The 17,701-nt window shown below is 33.8% G+C and overlaps 3 protein-coding genes across 4 annotated transcripts; 2 read left to right on the forward strand and 1 right to left on the reverse strand.

The window, feature by feature from the left end:
* Positions 1–1,913, forward strand: LOC147907781 (uncharacterized). The gene is made up of 3 exons (XM_087412049.1): positions 1–369; positions 905–1,038; positions 1,686–1,913. Exons 1-3 carry the CDS (start codon positions 195–197, stop codon positions 1,911–1,913), a joined length of 537 nt encoding a protein of 178 aa, XP_087268175.1. The 5' UTR covers positions 1–194.
* A 588-nt stretch (positions 1,914–2,501) lies between these two features.
* On the forward strand, positions 2,502–9,305 carry LOC105147640 (shavenoid). Its single transcript, XM_011058794.2, has 4 exons — positions 2,502–2,863; positions 3,633–3,854; positions 4,059–4,161; positions 5,183–9,305. Exons 1-4 carry the CDS (start codon positions 2,546–2,548, stop codon positions 8,044–8,046), a joined length of 3,507 nt encoding a protein of 1,168 aa, XP_011057096.2. The 5' UTR covers positions 2,502–2,545; the 3' UTR covers positions 8,047–9,305.
* Positions 9,306–11,820: 2,515 nt separating this feature from the next.
* On the reverse strand, positions 11,821–17,616 carry LOC105147639 (ATP-dependent RNA helicase DHX30). Of its 2 annotated transcripts, XM_011058793.2 has the most exons (14): positions 17,329–17,616; positions 17,124–17,244; positions 16,578–16,686; positions 16,420–16,494; positions 16,280–16,352; positions 15,522–15,907; positions 15,057–15,235; positions 13,941–14,963; positions 13,456–13,797; positions 13,128–13,372; positions 12,782–13,007; positions 12,503–12,689; positions 12,334–12,407; positions 11,821–12,246 (listed from the first exon to the last, which is right to left on the reverse strand). In XM_011058793.2, exons 2-14 carry the CDS (start codon positions 17,171–17,173, stop codon positions 12,042–12,044), a joined length of 3,174 nt encoding a protein of 1,057 aa, XP_011057095.1. In that variant the 5' UTR covers positions 17,174–17,244; positions 17,329–17,616; the 3' UTR covers positions 11,821–12,041. The 2 variants fall into 2 exon arrangements, with proteins under 2 accessions (XP_011057095.1, XP_087267770.1); XM_087411644.1 differs by having other exon boundaries at positions 17,124–17,616.
* Positions 17,617–17,701: the final 85 nt, after the last annotated feature.

Below are 17,701 nucleotides of genomic sequence, written 5' to 3' on the forward strand. Positions count from 1 at the left end.
TTGTTTTACTAAAAATTGCGTCTAATTCAAATCGGCGATAAAATGTACTAAATAAATTTATATTATTATGATCAATACGTATATTTACATTTTTTATTGAATAAATTGATTTACATAAATATTAATCTATCATGCATCTAGATTTATGCTATAAATGTTTTATTGATTAGTGCAATGAGAGTTGTATGCAATAAATGTTTATAATAATTTATATGGTTTTTAAACAGATTTTAATACATATCTTAATGTTTTCAGAATGCAACGTTGCTGGCTTTGTCAAGAACAACGGCCACGTGGAGAGAGTACCCTATGTTTTTTTACCACAACGGGGACAGATAATATATCCTCACGCGGAGATTCGCTTCGAAGGTAAATCACTAGCATTAAATAAAAATTAGCTCGACAAAGATAACGCTAATCAAATATAAGTCAATTTCCTAAGAGCCTTCGCGATTAGTTATTATAAATAATATATTAAGTATACAGCGGTAAGATTTAATTCGAAAACATTTAAATACTTACCAACGAAGTCAACTGCAAACATTTCGACTGGATTTGAATTCTGAAGTCAAGTCTAAATTACAATTTTATTTTTATCCTATTTTTTAAAGATAATACTATTTTCTCTACGTAAAAGGATGGACGGACATTTTTGCATAAAGCAAAATGTAATTGGCAAAACGATAGCTATATTAGCAGAAGAAAAGCGAATTGATCTCAGGATAGCGCTTTTTCTCAGGATAAAAGACTAATACTTGAGAGCTTACCGCATAGCCTTCATAAAAATTCATCCTGTGCTTCTCCAACAAAATTCCCGTTGGCGTTCATTCTCCGCTCATTATCCCCCGCCTCATTTCTTTTACATGATCGCTTAACACGTATATAAATTACCTTGCGAAACTAGGTGTGACCACTCCTGTATGCGGGATTGCCGGTGCTAAGCAATTGGGAAGGACGGGATGGTCCGAGCTAAGGAATCTCTCCGACGCCGAGCCGCCCTTCAGATTGTTCCGAGACGAGGGCAGAACGTTCCTCCAGGTTGGTGGGAGAGAAAAGTAATTTGTCGCTCTGTCACTACGCGCGAGTGTAAGATTGCAATTAGTCGCGTAATTATGCAGTAACGGATGGAGTCCGCGATACTAAGCACACTTGCCGAGAGCGATTGAGAGAAATATTTGCGTACCGCCCGTTTGTAGCGGAAATCGCAGGTTCAGCCGCATCATCTTCGCTCGAGATATACAAAATGAACCTTCGGAACTAAAACTTCACATTTATATACGGTTTCGATGCCTTCGATTACCGTAATTAGTCCGTGTAAAGTGGCACCGTTCGAGAAAAATGAAGAGATAATTCCTTCTCATATCGAAACAATATATAAATGCTAATTGATCCAATCACCACATTTACTGTTTGTTATCTCTACATTATAATTAGTTATCTCTATATTATAATTAATTAATAATTAGTCCGTGCAGCGATTGCGTTTAAAGAAGGACGTTCTTTGCATATTTGAAACGATGATATACTAATTTCATGTCATTTTCATTTATTATTTATCGCTTTTTCCTATGTTAGGTTGCAAACACTTTGTATTTTCTAGTAAATATGTAATAAAATTTGACGTTATTTTCAATTATATGATCAATTAATCAGTCAACCACTTTATCAATTAATCAATCTTTCAGTGGATTGGCGAAGCTGGGCTAAGAGATGCAGCAGAAGGACGAGTCGTGACAGCCAAGCTTGTCTGCAGAGACGCGTCACCGAAGTCAACATTCTCTGGGGTTTTCACACCTTGCGTAGCCTTTAGAGTGGCCGGTTCGCCGTCAAAAAACAGTACGATAAGAAAAAAAAATTACTGTATTTTATTAGGTCATTTAAAAAGTATCCGCGGTTTTTTGTTCAATTTTTGAATGAAAAAACCGCGGATACTTTTTAAATGACCCAATATATATACACTTATATATATATATATATATATATATATATATATATATATTGTGTGTGTGTGTGTGTGTGTATGTACATATCTGAAAAACCAATTTATAATTTGAGTCAGAATTTATTATTCTATTTGTAACGTCACGTGTAATATATATATATAGAAATAATTTAAAATTAGAATGTATATAAAAAAATATAGATATAAAATAAACATTAAAAACCTATGTTTATTAAATGTGTCCATTTATTAAAAAATATAATAAGTTTATAATAATAGAATACTATTTCTTGAAATTTGACACGAATTGTAAATTATAAAGTAGATTTTATGTAAATATTTAAAGAAAATGAAAAAGAGACCGCGTACCTTTTAAAATATATTTATTAGTATATTTTAATTTTTTTATTTATTACATTTACTACGTTTATTTTAAATTCAAATTTAAATTTAATTAAACTATTGATTTAATTTTACGTTTGAATATGTGGAAGTATATTTATCTACTAATGAGGACGTTCCAAAGAATGAGTATCAAGCATCATGAAGAGTACGATTCATTAAACATACATTTTCTCTCTTACAACAGGCATACGCGAAGTAATGTTCTCGTCGACGTCCCAGGTGTCGCATGGATTATCAGCTACGGAATACACCGCCATCGGTCTTTCTTCTGTCATCTTGGCCCTCATATACATAGCCAGCGTATCGTTATATTTGCACAGCAGAAGGGTGAAGACAAAATCCATCGAAGAAGCGGACATCACTCTTGACGGCGGTCGAGACGGTGGTGGATTGGTGAAGAGCAATCCGCTGTTGACAGCCACGAGACATTTCGAGAGCGACACTAATAGCGGACTCACCGAGAGCGATTTAGGCGAAGATCTTCCCGCGAGCGATAATGAGCAAGGTTTCGAAAATGTAAGTGCAACTTTTACTTCTCAATCAATTTCCTAGCAAATTATCCTCTAAATTTTAATTGAGTAATTTTATCTAAGAAAGTTACTTCGTGCACATCATACATAAGTAGATTTTGTTCCTGAACGATTAAGAAGTACGATAATGTTTGATTTATCAGGAGCAGATTGTAGATATATTTGTTCTATCGTAATTAGACGAGCTTTACATAATATCCGAGGATATTACGTAATTATTCAAACGCAAGCAACGAAATTGCTCGGTTATCTCTTCGCGCGATTCGCGAGATCTTTGTAGAATATAATCCATCTCTTTCCCGAGACCACCGCTTGTGTTTAATAATGCATCCAATTAGCGCATTGGTTTTGCGCTCCGTTAGTCCGTACCATTCCAAGTAGGTGAGGTACATCCCACTTTTACGCTGTATACCGGTTGTTAGAATACCACGCACCGCGATTTCAGCACGTTCTTGCGAACTCTTTCCAGTCTCCACGTATAACGCAATTCTTTTTTTCACTGAAACAACGCGAGCGTAAGTCTCATCGCTGCCAGAAGAAGTCGACTTCTTGTACGATCTAGTCTCGTGCCAAGTAATCTCAGTGATGTTGTTAACGAATATTGATTATTGTAAAATCGGTTTGAAGGATTTAGGAGGTAAGGTTCATAATTCGTAATGTCCAATTAGTAATGATTCAATTGTGATTTTTGTGAATTATAAAATTATCTCGCTCTCTCGCATCGAGCTTACTGATCAACGATGTCACTTCTTCAGCAAATAACATCGGCGATCATCCATCCGCACTGCGTATATCTGGAGCAATCAGAAGGGCCTTTCCCCGTTGGTTCCATTCTGGGTGAGAGGCTACCGGAAGAGGATGTACGGGTCGTGGAGACGGCTGAAAATCCGCATCAGCAAGATGTACCGGTTCTTCCAGGTGCTCAACGGAGAAAATTATACTTCAATCCCGCGTACTTCGATCGACAGCTATTGCTGGTGAGTTGCTTAACGGGGCAAAGACTTCCCGGCGGGGAAGGGGGAAAAATGTTGCTTATTTCCTATTCGTGCTAGTCATCCGCGCGTTTTCGAAGTCTGGAATGCTTTTAATGGACGTGCCCTCGACGTCTGTTCGATTCGTCTACGTTCTTACGCACTCGACCAGCGACAAGATAATTTGAAAACAGCCCGGCGTTTTTCTAGGCCCCACCTCCGGCTGCCATCGAGTTCCTGCTCAAAATTCGAGAAGTCATCTCCATCGCCAAGCACAAGATGGCTGCAAAAAGATTTGTTCCTACTCTCAATGGTGAGTAAGTCTGTGCTCTTGTTCTTCAAAGAGAAATTATTTGAAATAAGACAAAAGTCTTTATGATTCGAATAATATGTAGAAGATGTAATGTTTGTAATTGAAAAGGTATTGAATATATTGGATTAGGGAAAAAAATCTTTTTGCAAGTTGGTAAAAAACTCTTTCCTCGTCAATATCTTCGTTAAAAATTATCACAATTAAAAAAAAGAATTTTAAAACTTGAAATCTCTACTGTCGAATGGTTACTATATTTTTTGAATTTATAAATTTTTACATATAGAAAACTACAAAATTAAAAAATTTTTTTTCACTTCGTAGGTGCCTAAAAAAAATTCGAGAAAATTTTCGACTATCTATCGTGAAAGCTTGAAGCTTCCCCTACAAAATCTTTTTTTAAAACTGTCCTACGATTTTTTGTTCCTGAATTACTTGCGGATTAGTGGAGAGGAAGTGAAAAGAAACATTCTGACTTTATTGCTCGTAACTCTGTTAAAAATCATCGCAATTATAAATATCAGGTTCTGAAACGTTGCTCTATCAAGTGGTGTAATTGCCAATTTTTTAAAAATAGAATATATGAATTGTTGAAAAAGTCTTTTTACCAACTCGTAAAGGATCTTTTTCTCTAACCCAATAAAATAATTAAACCAACCTAATAATTAATTAAATCATATTTCTTGATTCTTGTTCATGCGAGGAATAAAGAAATTAGTGAAAATCGTGAAAACACAATTCAATTTTAACTTTCCACATTTTTAGTGTTTTTCGCGTTCTTGCAACTGAAGATTTCCAATTTTATTCTTATTTTATTCCTACGGTTTCGCACGCACTTGATTTCTTGAATTCTTCGTGTACTCATAGTCGCATGAGCGAATTTCATGCATCCAATGGAAAGCACATGAAGTATTTTATAACGCGCAAAAGCGTGACTTGACTTTCACTCTAGCTGTAATTAGAAATAATTAATTCGCTATTTTCGCTCTGTCATCATTATTACCAGGATAAATTTTACACGCAGGTATTCCGGAAGAGGAGAGCAGTTCCGAACGATGCGAATCAGCAAAATCAAGCAAGCATCAACAGAGGACGACCCCAAGTTCCGTTCAGGGCGGCTCGGTCACCAAATCGCGCAAGTCCCAACGGTGTACCGGATGTCCCGGTTGCAGCGAGTCTCCTCGGCTGCTTCCCGCTCTTCCTGTTCCCGATTTGCCCAGCCACGGTGAGAGCAAAGTGCGCGCCTGGTTAGAAGACGTGCGACCACCGCAGCGTCGTTGGAGAGACGCCGAGGATACGCGTAAGAACTTCCAGGAGAACGCCCGAACGTTTGCTAGAAATCTCGAGTACCTGAAGGAGTTGGCCAGACGCGATTTTGGTGATCCGGACGATCGTACGAATTTGGTCGGCAAATCGGTGTCGTCGTGGAAAGACAATCCACCGATGCTGAGGACCTTCCAGAATATCACCGCCAGGAGTGAGATTCTGGAGAACGACGATCGTTACAGCGTATCCAGACGATCGACCAGGTCCATGTTCGAGGGATCTGACTATGATCGTTGCGGCCGTGGCAAGCGGGCGAATGGTAGACCGTTCCATTACACCGCCGGTGACGACGCGATAAATGCGAAAGTCCGCAAGGCTATCGAGAATTCCTTTATCAAGCAGATGGAGGAGAGCGCGGTCATAGAGAGCGAGACGAAAGAGAGCGTGAAAGACGATAGGAACAGCAAGAGCGAGGACGAGTCGGCAAAAACGGAGAGATCATCCAGCAATACGGACAAATCGGAGGAATCACGATCTCAGCAATCGCAAAGCAACCCCGCGCCGAAGAGATCGAGAAAGTCGAAGGCGCCATGTGTGCCGTCATTGAAGAAGAAAGAACTCCCAGACATGATTAACGAGTTACCCGGTGCAAAGAACACTGCAAAGCGTATTATGGACGCTGTGATTCGCGAGATGGTAGACGTGAAGGCGTTGGATCATCATCACACCAAATCTTCTAATCGTACCACGACGATCAGCGATTACGAGGTGGACAGTCTGGAACGTTCCAAGTGTAATCGAAAGTCATCGACGTCGCCGGATCAGTCATCGACGGATAATCAATCAAGTCCGGCCTTATCCACGGCGTTGCCAATGGACGAGGAGTTAACGATGCAAAATGCCGTGATCAACACGCGTACCGGCGAAATGACGATGTCGAAGCTCAGCAATCAGGTTCTCGAGAGAAATTGTTACAATAGTCTGCCGGAGCTGATCAGCAGCCAGCGGTCGGAGACGTACTCGCTGGTGAGTGAAGTCTACGTGAACGACGGTTACGCCAGTCCAGCCTGCAGTGACGACAGTGGTCCGGAGATCCAATATGAGCCGGAGAATCCGGGTCATCTGACCATCAAGGTCCAGGACTCTCCAGAAAACTACGTGAAGCTCGATGAGTCCGAATACGAGCCGGATACGTTGGATCGAAAGCCAATGAAGCTGCGGATCAACGACGACGTGCAGTACAACCGAGGGGAAATTGCCAACGAGATTTACGTGGATTCGTTAGAGCGACCGGCTCAGATCCTTCTCAAGAGCAGGGGTAGTTTTCGCGACGAGAATTCCACGCAACAACGCAACCCCAACAGTTTACGGGAGATCTACGAGGCGAGGATAAAGTCGAGTATAAGGGACCCGCAATTGACGAACGGTCATGACCCTGAATTGCAAATGAACGGCGAGCCTGATGACGCTGACACGTGGAAAAAGTGCAAGTACCTGACGCCAGACAGCAGACAAGCAAAGAGACAACGGCAACCGCATAACCAGCCGGACGTGGTGCCATTGCCGCCCACGGAAGAGGAGATCTATCAGCGGCCGAAGCCACCGCGACGTGTCGAAGACGCGAGACTTCCGCCGTTATCTCCATCAAAAAACGCCTGGGACGGGAGTCCTGTCGGAGCGGATGACCCTACAGCCAGTAACGGCGCTCCTGTCCCGAAAGCTGACGGATACCATGTAGGGAACGAAACCTGCCTCTGCTCGTCGCAGACTCAAGTCGACGTCGTGAAGTACGAGGTTCACAATAAGAAACATCGCGAAGACGACGTTCTCTTAACAGGAACGTTCTTCAGTGAGAGAACAGGCGAATGTACCGTGACAAACGGTTGCAGGGATTGCCCGTGCGAGACGCGCATCGAAATCGAAGTTCCTGAGGACAGGTACAGGTTCTATGGACATATCGATTCCAACAAGGAAGAAGTCTCTGTGCGAGAAACGAAGGTGGTGCGAGAGAAACGGTCGATTACTGGCTCCTCTCATCACCGAAGTTCAGGAAGAAGTTCAAGAACACGATCGTGGAGCGTTGAGCATCGTCGGGAGGATAAGGACAAACTCCTCAACAACAGCAGGGCGCAGAGCAGCTCCAAAACAAGACAATTGATGAAAGGTCTCTCGAAGAGCTGTGATTCCAACTCGAACATGCTGCCGTTGGTGGACAATCGACGTGGTCACATGAAGGTTGAGGACAGTGGCTACCTTAGTAGCACAGACAGTAATGGTTCGCACAAGCGATTGCTGAGGCACGAGGTAAGTAGCGTATCTGAGGAGACTGATGAGACCGAATCTATGTGTGACGGCGCTAGCGAGAGCGGTGCCGAGAGCGTCGGCACCGACAGCGTGTTTTTCGGCAATTTTCGCAGACTGTCAGAAATCTCCAAGAGCGCTGATTCCGGTGTGGATCTTGGAGCGAAGAATTCGTCGTATTATCAGCCGATATTCGATGCGAAGAGTGAGACCACGGTGGTTTTGGAGAGAGCGAATTTCAGTACGAGCGACAGCGAAACCGAGAGTCTCGTCACTGTATTGCCTCCTTGTAACGGTCAGTGCAACAAATTGGTATCATAAAAGCAGTCAAAATATCCAATCGAAGTAGATGATCTCTTCAAAAGTCCTCTGGTAGGATCTATAGGGCAATATCTCAGTGCTGACATTTTAATTAAAGAGTAAAGTTGTTGATGTAAAAAAGATAATTTTAAAATTATTTGTAACACGTACCTTTTGTGAAATACTTTCAAAATTTGCAAAGATAGTTTTTATAGGAGAAACGATGGCACAAAGATAAAATAATTAATTAATTATCATTTTTATTATAAATAATTTATTGTTTTTTTATTGTTTAATTTCCAAAATTTATTTAATATGTGTTTTATTATAATGACTTATTTTAGTTGTTAAGAATTTTCTTATCTTATATCCTTCTGATATATAAATGTCTATTATAAGAAAAATAGATGTATAATATATTAATTTTTAGAAGGCAGCGATCTCTATTTTTTAAATCTTATAATTTTTCGTTTAGTATAAAATTCGTTATAATTTATTATTTCTTTGTATTCCTTGCCTCAAAATATGATATATCTATTTATAGCAATATTCATATATTGTTAATAGTGCGCATATCGCTTAATTCGAAAATCCTCGATCGCGCTGGACTTTCTAAATAGTGAAACGCTAAGAACATAACGATACCAAGAAAATGAACGTATCTTTATTAATAAAAAAATTATAAACAATGAAAAGAGCATTGGAAAAAGAAATGTGGATATGCTATACTGAAAAGGCGGTTAGTTAGAGTTAAGAGCACATATCGTGATATGTAAAGCTTTTACGTAGTAATGTCAAATCTCTTAAAAATCGGAACAACTTTTTATTGAAATTGTTTTTAATATATTTTCTGTACTAGATTTGGCAATATTAAGATGCAATGTAACACTATTTTTAGTGCATAAGTGGAAATCAAAAAACGATTTGCCATCGTACTAGATAAATATCGAACATCGAATCCTATATTAATAAGATAACAGAATACATTTGTATAACAGATTGCACTATTAATTTTTCGTGAATAAATTTTGAAGGACACAAATTCGTGAAAGATGAAATTAAAAATTTTAATCGTTGGATAAATTTTATAAATTTTATACTTGCAAAAAAGTTTCAAGGCCAGTATAGAAAGGAAGTAATAAATTTATTACTAAGATAGATAGCTTACATGATAGTTTTATAAATATTACAGTTAAACACATAAAGCGCCATGTGTGCGCTTAAAAGTTCATCAAGCGGGTAAATGATATATTATTTTTACTCATCTAAAAAAGAAACAATTGAAAGACTCTCGCGTGTGCTAAATATTTTTTTATATTAATATCTTTGTAAGCTAAAATATAAATAGAAGTTGAAAATATTTTTACGAGAAACATATTTCGATTATTATTATTAATATAGGTATGACTAGTTCTCGATTTGAGATTAGTTTTAAAACATATGTATATGAAAGAGTTTTTATAACAATTGCTCATATCTGTAAAATAATTTTTTACAAATGCATACATTTATGTATTTATTTATATTTATTACTTTTTTATTAATTTTTTGAAGGCATGACGATAACTCAATGAAGAAAGTGATAATATTTTTATCATAGATAATGATGAAAAAACGCTTATGTATATATTTTTCTTGATTGACTACAGTTAATGCGATCGAAAATTATTGTAACTGCTGCAATCGAAACGATATGCTGGATGTATCTTCGGCCGGAAGTGCAATATTAGTTCGTAATAAAGAAACTGCACAAATAAATTAATTAAATAGGCATGATACGTTTTTAATGCATTACACTAATTATTATGATAATGAATACTCACGAAGTATGCAAAGATTTTTTTTCTATAGGAGGACAAAGCGAAGATAAATAATTAATTAATTATTAAGCTATTTTTTATTATGAATGATTTTAATCATTATTTTTTCAGGCGATGTTTTTAAATCATCACTTTTAAAGAAGATTTATTCGTTTAAAGAAGTTACGTTGGAGTATAATTTATGTAAATAAGTCAAGAATAATGATATCTTGCCAAAAAGGTATTAGTATTTTATATAATTTCCTGATATTATTACATGTGCTAATGTTATTATTGTTCCTCCTCTTATTTCCTCATATTTTTAATTGATAATTACAAAATTATTATAGATAATTATTAAAAAATAGTTGCGAACATTACTGAAATATTTTCGTCGTTTTTTATTAAAATAGTCAATTGCTAGGAACATACAAGGAACAAAATATATAATATTAATGTAAGAATTGTATGTATTATGCAACATAATTTATGAGAACTTATCTTTATATTCTTTATTTTATGCTAATCTTCGTATTTAAGATTTATTTATCGCTAGTACTCCGAGTGATTTTGCATTAAAACGAAATAATATATTTTTTTCATGTTATTATTTTGTTTGTAAAAGTTTTATATTTAATATTTAATAATTATTTCAAATTAATATATTTCTATCTATTTTTTAAAGTTGTTGTAATATTAGAAGCGCACGCTTCCATGTACCTGCCAAATGTAAATATTGGAGATAGATTTTAATATATACTGTTAATTTAATGTAACTATACTATTTAACGATATTATTTTACGATATTGTTTTAATATACATATATTTTATGGAATGTTAATTAAAGTAATATAATACACAAATATACATGCCGTTATGATCGTAAAATATTTTTCGCGAGCATGAACAAGAGAAGAGATTATTATTACATACTAATTAATTTTGTATGGAGTATATTAATTATTTAAATGAAAATGGTGATTATGCCTGTATATTATTTACTTATTTGTTACTTTTCAAATTTAGCGAAATTATATAATTATATTTTCTAAATTATTAATAATATGTTTCTAAATTTATTAGATATTAGTATTTTATATATATATATATATATATATATATATTAGATGTTGGAATTAATTCGTAGCGTTTTTAATGAAAGAATGTTATTTATTTCACATGAGCATTAAAAAATACATTAATGAAAGTACTTCCCATCACTTGTAAAACGCTACGAATTAATTCCAACACCTAATATATATATATATATATATATATATATATATATAGATAGTCATTGAGATTTTCAAATCGGATTCTGTATCTTGTTTAAACGCTCGGAAAGCGATCATAACGTAGCATAAAAGATTATGGGAACAAATTTTTATATTACTCGGCCACTTTGGCGTGAGATGGTGTCGGTAGGTTTTGGGTACATCAAGAGCGCTTCGCACAAAACATATTTTTGAAGAGATTTGAGAGCAATATGTCTGTTAACGAAATGTTAAATATTAAATTAATTCCAACTTTTTTACAGCGAGATAAAATATTGTTAAGTATCTCATAGCATTTAATCGAAGCAACGTTGTTGTCCTAGTTATGAAAAGCATCATATTGTGATTGTACAGATATATAACAAATTCTTACTATTTTATAAAAAAAACTGTTAATGGGAAAATGTAGTATTTACTGCGTGCATTACTCCTATAAATATGTATTCCACATCTTCCTTCTTACAAAAATTCATCAGTGTATAATTGTAATATTGTAAACATACAGTCTTCTGATTTGCAATTGTGACTCTTGTTATTTAATGAATGCCGCTTTTTTCATCTCTAATTATTTTTCTTATAGTTCTTATGATATTCCGTTTATTTTTTAATTCAATATCGTTGATAATTTCAGTTTTACTCATAGATCGTTGAAAAACGCGAGCACACAATACAGAAATGGAAGTGGAGGAGAAAAGGAAATTCTCATTGAAAGAATCTCTAGTTTTGTTTTTATTAATTAGATAATTTATTACTTATCTAATAATTCTATCAAATATATTTGTATAAAGCCGTCCATATATGTTATTTTTGACAAATTTGTACACATATACATATAATAGATATATAATAAAAATAAATTACAAGTAACTCTATGTCGATTGAGATAGTATTATAGTTTTAAGATTATTATTGTGTATATTTATATTATTATAAATTATTTATTTAAGCTAAAGAGATTTTTTCTGTATTTTCTATGGATTCAGACGCCTTTTTCAGAGTCTCCGCAAGAGTTTCAAATACTTCCTCTTTGTACTTTAATATTTGTTCTGAATTAAGATTATTTCTATGATCCAATCCTTGTGTCTCTAAAAAGTATTGTACTAGAGACCATACAATATTTCTAAATTGTAAGAGCACATTAGCAGTTCTAGATAAAAGAACAAAGATTTAAACAGATTATTATATGCAATATATTACATACTAAACAGAAAAAAAAAGATATAGAAATACTTACTCTTTGTCACAAACAAATCTTACAGTTTGATGCGAATTGATATTAATTACAAGTTTTACCCTGTTATCATCTAACTAAAAATCGAAAAATTTATAAATTATAAATTGTATAATATTATTTACTTCCTTATACTGCTGTACTGAATCGTAAGATTTAATTATTTAATTACCTCATGACACTGAACCTTTTTTTGGTTAAAAAGTAATACCGTCAAAGGTGATATCACACTTGTTTCACGAATCACTGTGCTACGTCTTACATCACAGTGTGCAGCATTAAAATAAGTTAAGAAAGAACTCGGCCAAACTTTCCGCTTATAATTAACACTTTCCCCCGAAATTACTACCTTAGCTCCTCTGTTTAAAAATAAAATTAAATGTTGATTATAAATGATAATATTATAAATCATCTTTAAACTTGAATCTGCGAATATACAAAATTCACTTACTGTGTTCGAAGTTCGTTAACGCCTTTTCTCAGGATTCCATTCTTATATCCCACATCTTTATGTTCTATCAATTGTTGTGTAGCAGAATATAATACAGCTCGCACTAACTCGTCATTATTTTCAAATTTGTTTGCTAGGTCAGATTTATTACAATTGTATTCATGCAATAGAGTTTTGCTCAACATGCGACATTGGATCAACTGTTGGATAAATGTATTTCGTATTTCTGCAAAATTATAATTTCGTACAATTTAAAAACGAGATTTATTGACTATATGGAATTTGATTTAATGAATACATACAACAGTAAATGAACAATAATTTTTTTTATATACTTTATACTTACGATTCAATATTTGTATTCTCATTGGCCGGATCATCATGTCTTTACAAAATTTTCTTATTAAATATGGAGCTGTTTCATTAAAGTTGACCCATTGTTTAAATATCCATGCTACTGCAATATGATCGCTAGATGGATGGTACGTTCTTTTATTTTGCCTAATTTGAAGCTTGTAATCCAATATATTGTAAAAAAGACTATCTTCACCAGAAAAAAGACTTGTTATCGTTATCACAGGATGTATGCAGCTGTTGTTAAAACGGAAATATTTAGAATACAGAAAAATAATCATTGAAGATTGGTTCAAATATATATTACTATTTATACTTACTCGAAGATAGAAGAATATACCATGGCTTTACTAAATTTAGGATGCGTTGAGAATAGTGCCATTCGTTTGCCTAGAGCCGTAAGATTCTCTTCATCATCCATAACTCCGAGATTTACTAAGGTTTTTACTGACTTTCGTATTGCAGTTGAAGTAGGCGGTTCCAGAAATCCACCCAGAAATTCCTGCGCTTTTTCATCCGTGTATGTTTTACTGTCAAGAATTACTTTTTCCAATGGATTGCATAACAACTGTGGTAATGGATGCGCCCGTAATTTTTCGTATTCTTCCTTTGAGATTAAATGAAAACTTTCACCAGGTTTAACTCGTCCAGCTCTCCCTTTTCTGCATAACAAATTAATTATCATCTTAATGTAAAATAATTTCAAAATAATATATACATTTAAATGCAATTTTTTAAATATTTATGCTCCTCTTAAATGTAAATAACGAAATTATATAATATATTTACTTATTCTTGATATTACCTTTGCAGAACGTTTGCTCGAGAGACCCAACAATTCCTTATACTAAGTAAATCTTTGTTATCGTCCCAATGAGATTCTTTTCGTAAGGCAGAATCTACAACGTAAACTACATCACTAACCGTAATGCCTGTTTCAGCAATATCCGTGGCCAAGATAATTTTCCGTACATTCTCCGGTGCTTGTTGAAAGATTTTCCGCTGCTCGTAGTGTGATATTTTGGAATGCATCGGCAAAATCAAATGATTTTCATTATAGGACGATGTATCCTCGAGCATGCTTTGCACCTTCATGATTTCATTCCAACCTGGTAAGAAGCACAAAATAGCACCGGGCGGCTTATGCGACGAGATCCATTTTATGACCTGTACTATTTTTCCAATATCAATTGAAAGTTTTCCGACTTCATCAATTTCAAAGCGACTTTTGGGTACATATGTTTGATATTTCTGGATATTTGGTAAATGCTCAATATCCTCCAAGAAATGCATTTTTACAGCAAACAATCTACCAGGTACTCGTATAGTGGGACAATCGAAATACTGTTGAAATATGTGCGTATTTATAGTTGCTGACATTATCAGTACTTTTAAATTAGGATTTTTCTGTAGGACTCTCTTGAGTAGAACCATTAGCATGTCGGTATCCATTTGGCGTTCGTGCGCCTCGTCCAAAATGACATGCGAGCATCCTTCTAAACTAGGATTGGTCTGCAATTTTCTCAGTAGCATACCAGTGGTACAAAAAACTATCGCACCGAGTTCCTTCGGCAATACTTGTTCTAGTCTCACGTGAAAACCTACAACGTCTCCCACATGCTCTTTTCTTTCATACGCAATACGATCTGCCAAAGAGATCGCCGAGATTCTACGAGGCTGTGATACCAATATATTGCAATCTGTAGCATTACCATTCTTCGCGAAAGCATCTAATATAAATTGAGGTACTTGTGTAGTTTTGCCGCAACCTGTATCACCCTCTATCAATAGAACTCGATGGTTTTCCAACCGAGAGAGAATTTCATTCCTGTGAAAAACAGATAATGTATATATTGAAAATTACAAAGCATATTATAAGTATACATATAAATATGAAATAATGTTCTTATATCTTTCATACTTAAACTCGTGAATTGGTAAAGTGGCAACGTCATCGTTATATCTTTTCCAAAATCTATCCTTCAACATTTTATTTCGAAGGAGAGTATTCGAGTAAGCATTGTCTTCAAGTATCGGATGATGAATTAACGTCTGATACGATGGATTTAAAGTATTTTTCAATGTCATACTCTGTATTTCCTGAATATTATATAATTAAAATCATCAAATGTTATACATACTAATGAAATACATTTTACATTAATCTTGCTGGTCTACTCGGGATCTATAATATAATTAATTTTCTTACTAATATTTTAATTAAAATATTTTTTTCTAGTATTTGATAATTTCATCCGTTAATGTAGTTCTTTTCTCTGTAAAAATATTTGATTTTTTAAAGTTTCTTAATCATATTAATTTAAATAATAATATAATAAATTTGAATAGACCAGCAGGGTAAGAAATTGTGATGCAGAATTTTTACCATGTTATAAGTCTCGATTAACTCTGTCATATTATTTAAAATTTCAGGAGCAACATTTAATTCAACAAGCTTAAATCGCATGTCCCTCATTTCCTCTTCATTATAGATAAGTGGCCTGCCATTTTTTAATTTGTTATTTATTTCTAGATACTGCAAACATTTCCAAGCTGCATTTTTGAAAGAGAGTGTTTTGGTTTTACCAATTTCTTTGAAAGACATAACTTCTGGCCATTTGACATTAATAGTAACTTCCCATAATTTAGATTTATTTACAGTAATGGTCTTAATATTTGAGGTTAAAATTTTTTTGTCTTTTAAATCATGACCTACTATTGCATAAATAGACAATAAAGAAGATTTTGGGTCTGGGTACCAGCGTTCTATTCCTATAACATTCAAAAATTTTATTATGACAAGATAATGAAAATGAAATTATGCAAAGTATATTAAATCATATACTAATTATACTTGCATTAATATATACAAATAATATATTTAATATATAAACATTTAATATATAAATATATAAATTATATATATATATATATATATATATATATATATATGAACATGCAGAAACATTTTGTACTTAATACAATCACAGAATACACTTATAAAAAAAGACAAACATAAAAAAATTTAATACACATAAAAAATACATTTTGCACTGTATTTCAATTGTAAATTATTTCTAACTTAATTTTTATTTACTAAATTTGAAAATCATTTTGTAATATAAAAAAATAATTTATACATACGTTTTTGGTGCATAATTTCCTTATTAATTCTGTGAGATTTACCATGCTTTATTTCAAATTCATCGAGGATTTGCTGTTAAAATTTTTATTATCTTTAATAATTGAATTTTTATCCCTATTGTGCATTATGAATTGCTTACCTCTGATAAGTTTTCCCTTGTAATATTTGCATGTAAATATTTAGTACCCACACTTTTGTATTCAAAATTCTTTTCCTATTTATAAAATAATAAAACACAGATTCAGAAAAATTATCTGCACAATACACATAACATACAAAATTACACCTTTAACATACCTGAGATAAACGTTTATCTTCATCTTTCATAGAAACACAATATCGCACTGCAGTATGCAAGTCTCTAATCACATTTTTATTTGAATATATTACACGATACTGATAAAGCCTATATAACAAAATTAATTTATTATATATCACAGAAGTAACTTGTATTGAATCTATTAAAAGTAGAATAAAAATTGAATTCCACTTCATAAAAATTCAAATCCATTGAATTTAACTTCACAAAAATTGAAATTCATTAAAAATTGAATTCCACTTTAAGAAACTTTAAACATCCAACAGCTTTGTCAACTTTATTATACAAATAAAACTAAATCTTCAATTTCAGCAATCACTAATTAACTGATAAATTAGCAATGAACAATCCATCATGATTCAAATTTACACTTTTGATATCTTGATCATCTAACTGTTAATCAATGCTATAACACAAATGAAACTGAGTCTTAGCAATTGCTAATTAACTATGACAAATTAGCAAGACAACTGAAAATGAGAAATGAGATACTCCAGTAAATAATATATATTATTGTTATATACCGTCTATATGCTAATCTTAGTCCAGGAAATACTTGTAACGTTCCCAACATTTTTTCTTTGTATATATGCACTCTTTATTTTATATATATATATATATATGTATATATATGATATGTGCTTCCTAAAAAGGAATGTATTTTTAGAATTTGCTGAAGGTTCAAGCAAGTCCTTAGATAAAAATAGCAAGAAATTCAGAATCAGTTACCTCGAGTATCGTAGTCAAGCCGGGTCAATTCACGTGGTTGAGATCGAAACTTCTGTTTCTTGGTTATAGACACTTACCGTCTGCGATCAGAATGAATGAAATGATCCAGAAAGTTTGTGACAGCGCTTACATTCACGAGGAAATATTATCAAGATGTATTTTTTCATATATAGGATAATAAAGCGTTGCCTTTTATCTGTAAAGTACCAGTTATGCGTTTTCGATATTCTCGCCTGTAGTTCCCATGTATTCTCATGCATCTCACATCATCTCGCACCATCTATCAGTTTCTAAACTTTCTATCTTTCGGTAATTCCACGTATTTATCTGCAATCGCTGCGAAAATACCGACTGTGATAATAATCGAACTGAT

Source organism: Acromyrmex echinatior, chromosome 12, assembly GCF_024713525.1.
Source record: "Acromyrmex echinatior isolate Ae372 chromosome 12, ASM2471352v2, whole genome shotgun sequence".
NCBI lineage: Eukaryota > Metazoa > Arthropoda > Insecta > Hymenoptera > Formicidae > Acromyrmex > Acromyrmex echinatior.

Bases quoted from the DNA above. Each gene is read 5' to 3' on its own strand.
- LOC147907781 (XM_087412049.1), top strand. From the start codon at position 195: ATGTTTATAATAATTTATATGGTTTTTAAACAGATTTTAATACATATC. The intron at 370-904 runs GTAAATCACTAG...TTGCGAAACTAG, and splicing joins CGCGGAGATTCGCTTCGAAG to GTGTGACCACTCCTGTATGC. The intron at 1,039-1,685 runs GTTGGTGGGAGA...TCAATCTTTCAG, and splicing joins AGGGCAGAACGTTCCTCCAG to TGGATTGGCGAAGCTGGGCT.
- LOC105147639 (XM_011058793.2), bottom strand. From the start codon at position 17,173: ATGTTGGGAACGTTACAAGTATTTCCTGGACTAAGATTAGCATATAGA. The intron at 13,008-13,127 runs GTAAGTATAAAG...ATAATTTTGCAG, and splicing joins GAGAATACAAATATTGAATC to AAATACGAAATACATTTATC. The intron at 12,408-12,502 runs GTAATTAAATAA...TTCGATTTTTAG, and splicing joins AAAAGGTTCAGTGTCATGAG to TTAGATGATAACAGGGTAAA.
- LOC105147640 (XM_011058794.2), top strand. From the start codon at position 2,546: ATGTTCTCGTCGACGTCCCAGGTGTCGCATGGATTATCAGCTACGGAA. The intron at 3,855-4,058 runs GTGAGTTGCTTA...GCGTTTTTCTAG, and splicing joins TCGATCGACAGCTATTGCTG to GCCCCACCTCCGGCTGCCAT. The intron at 4,162-5,182 runs GTGAGTAAGTCT...TTTTACACGCAG, and splicing joins ATTTGTTCCTACTCTCAATG to GTATTCCGGAAGAGGAGAGC.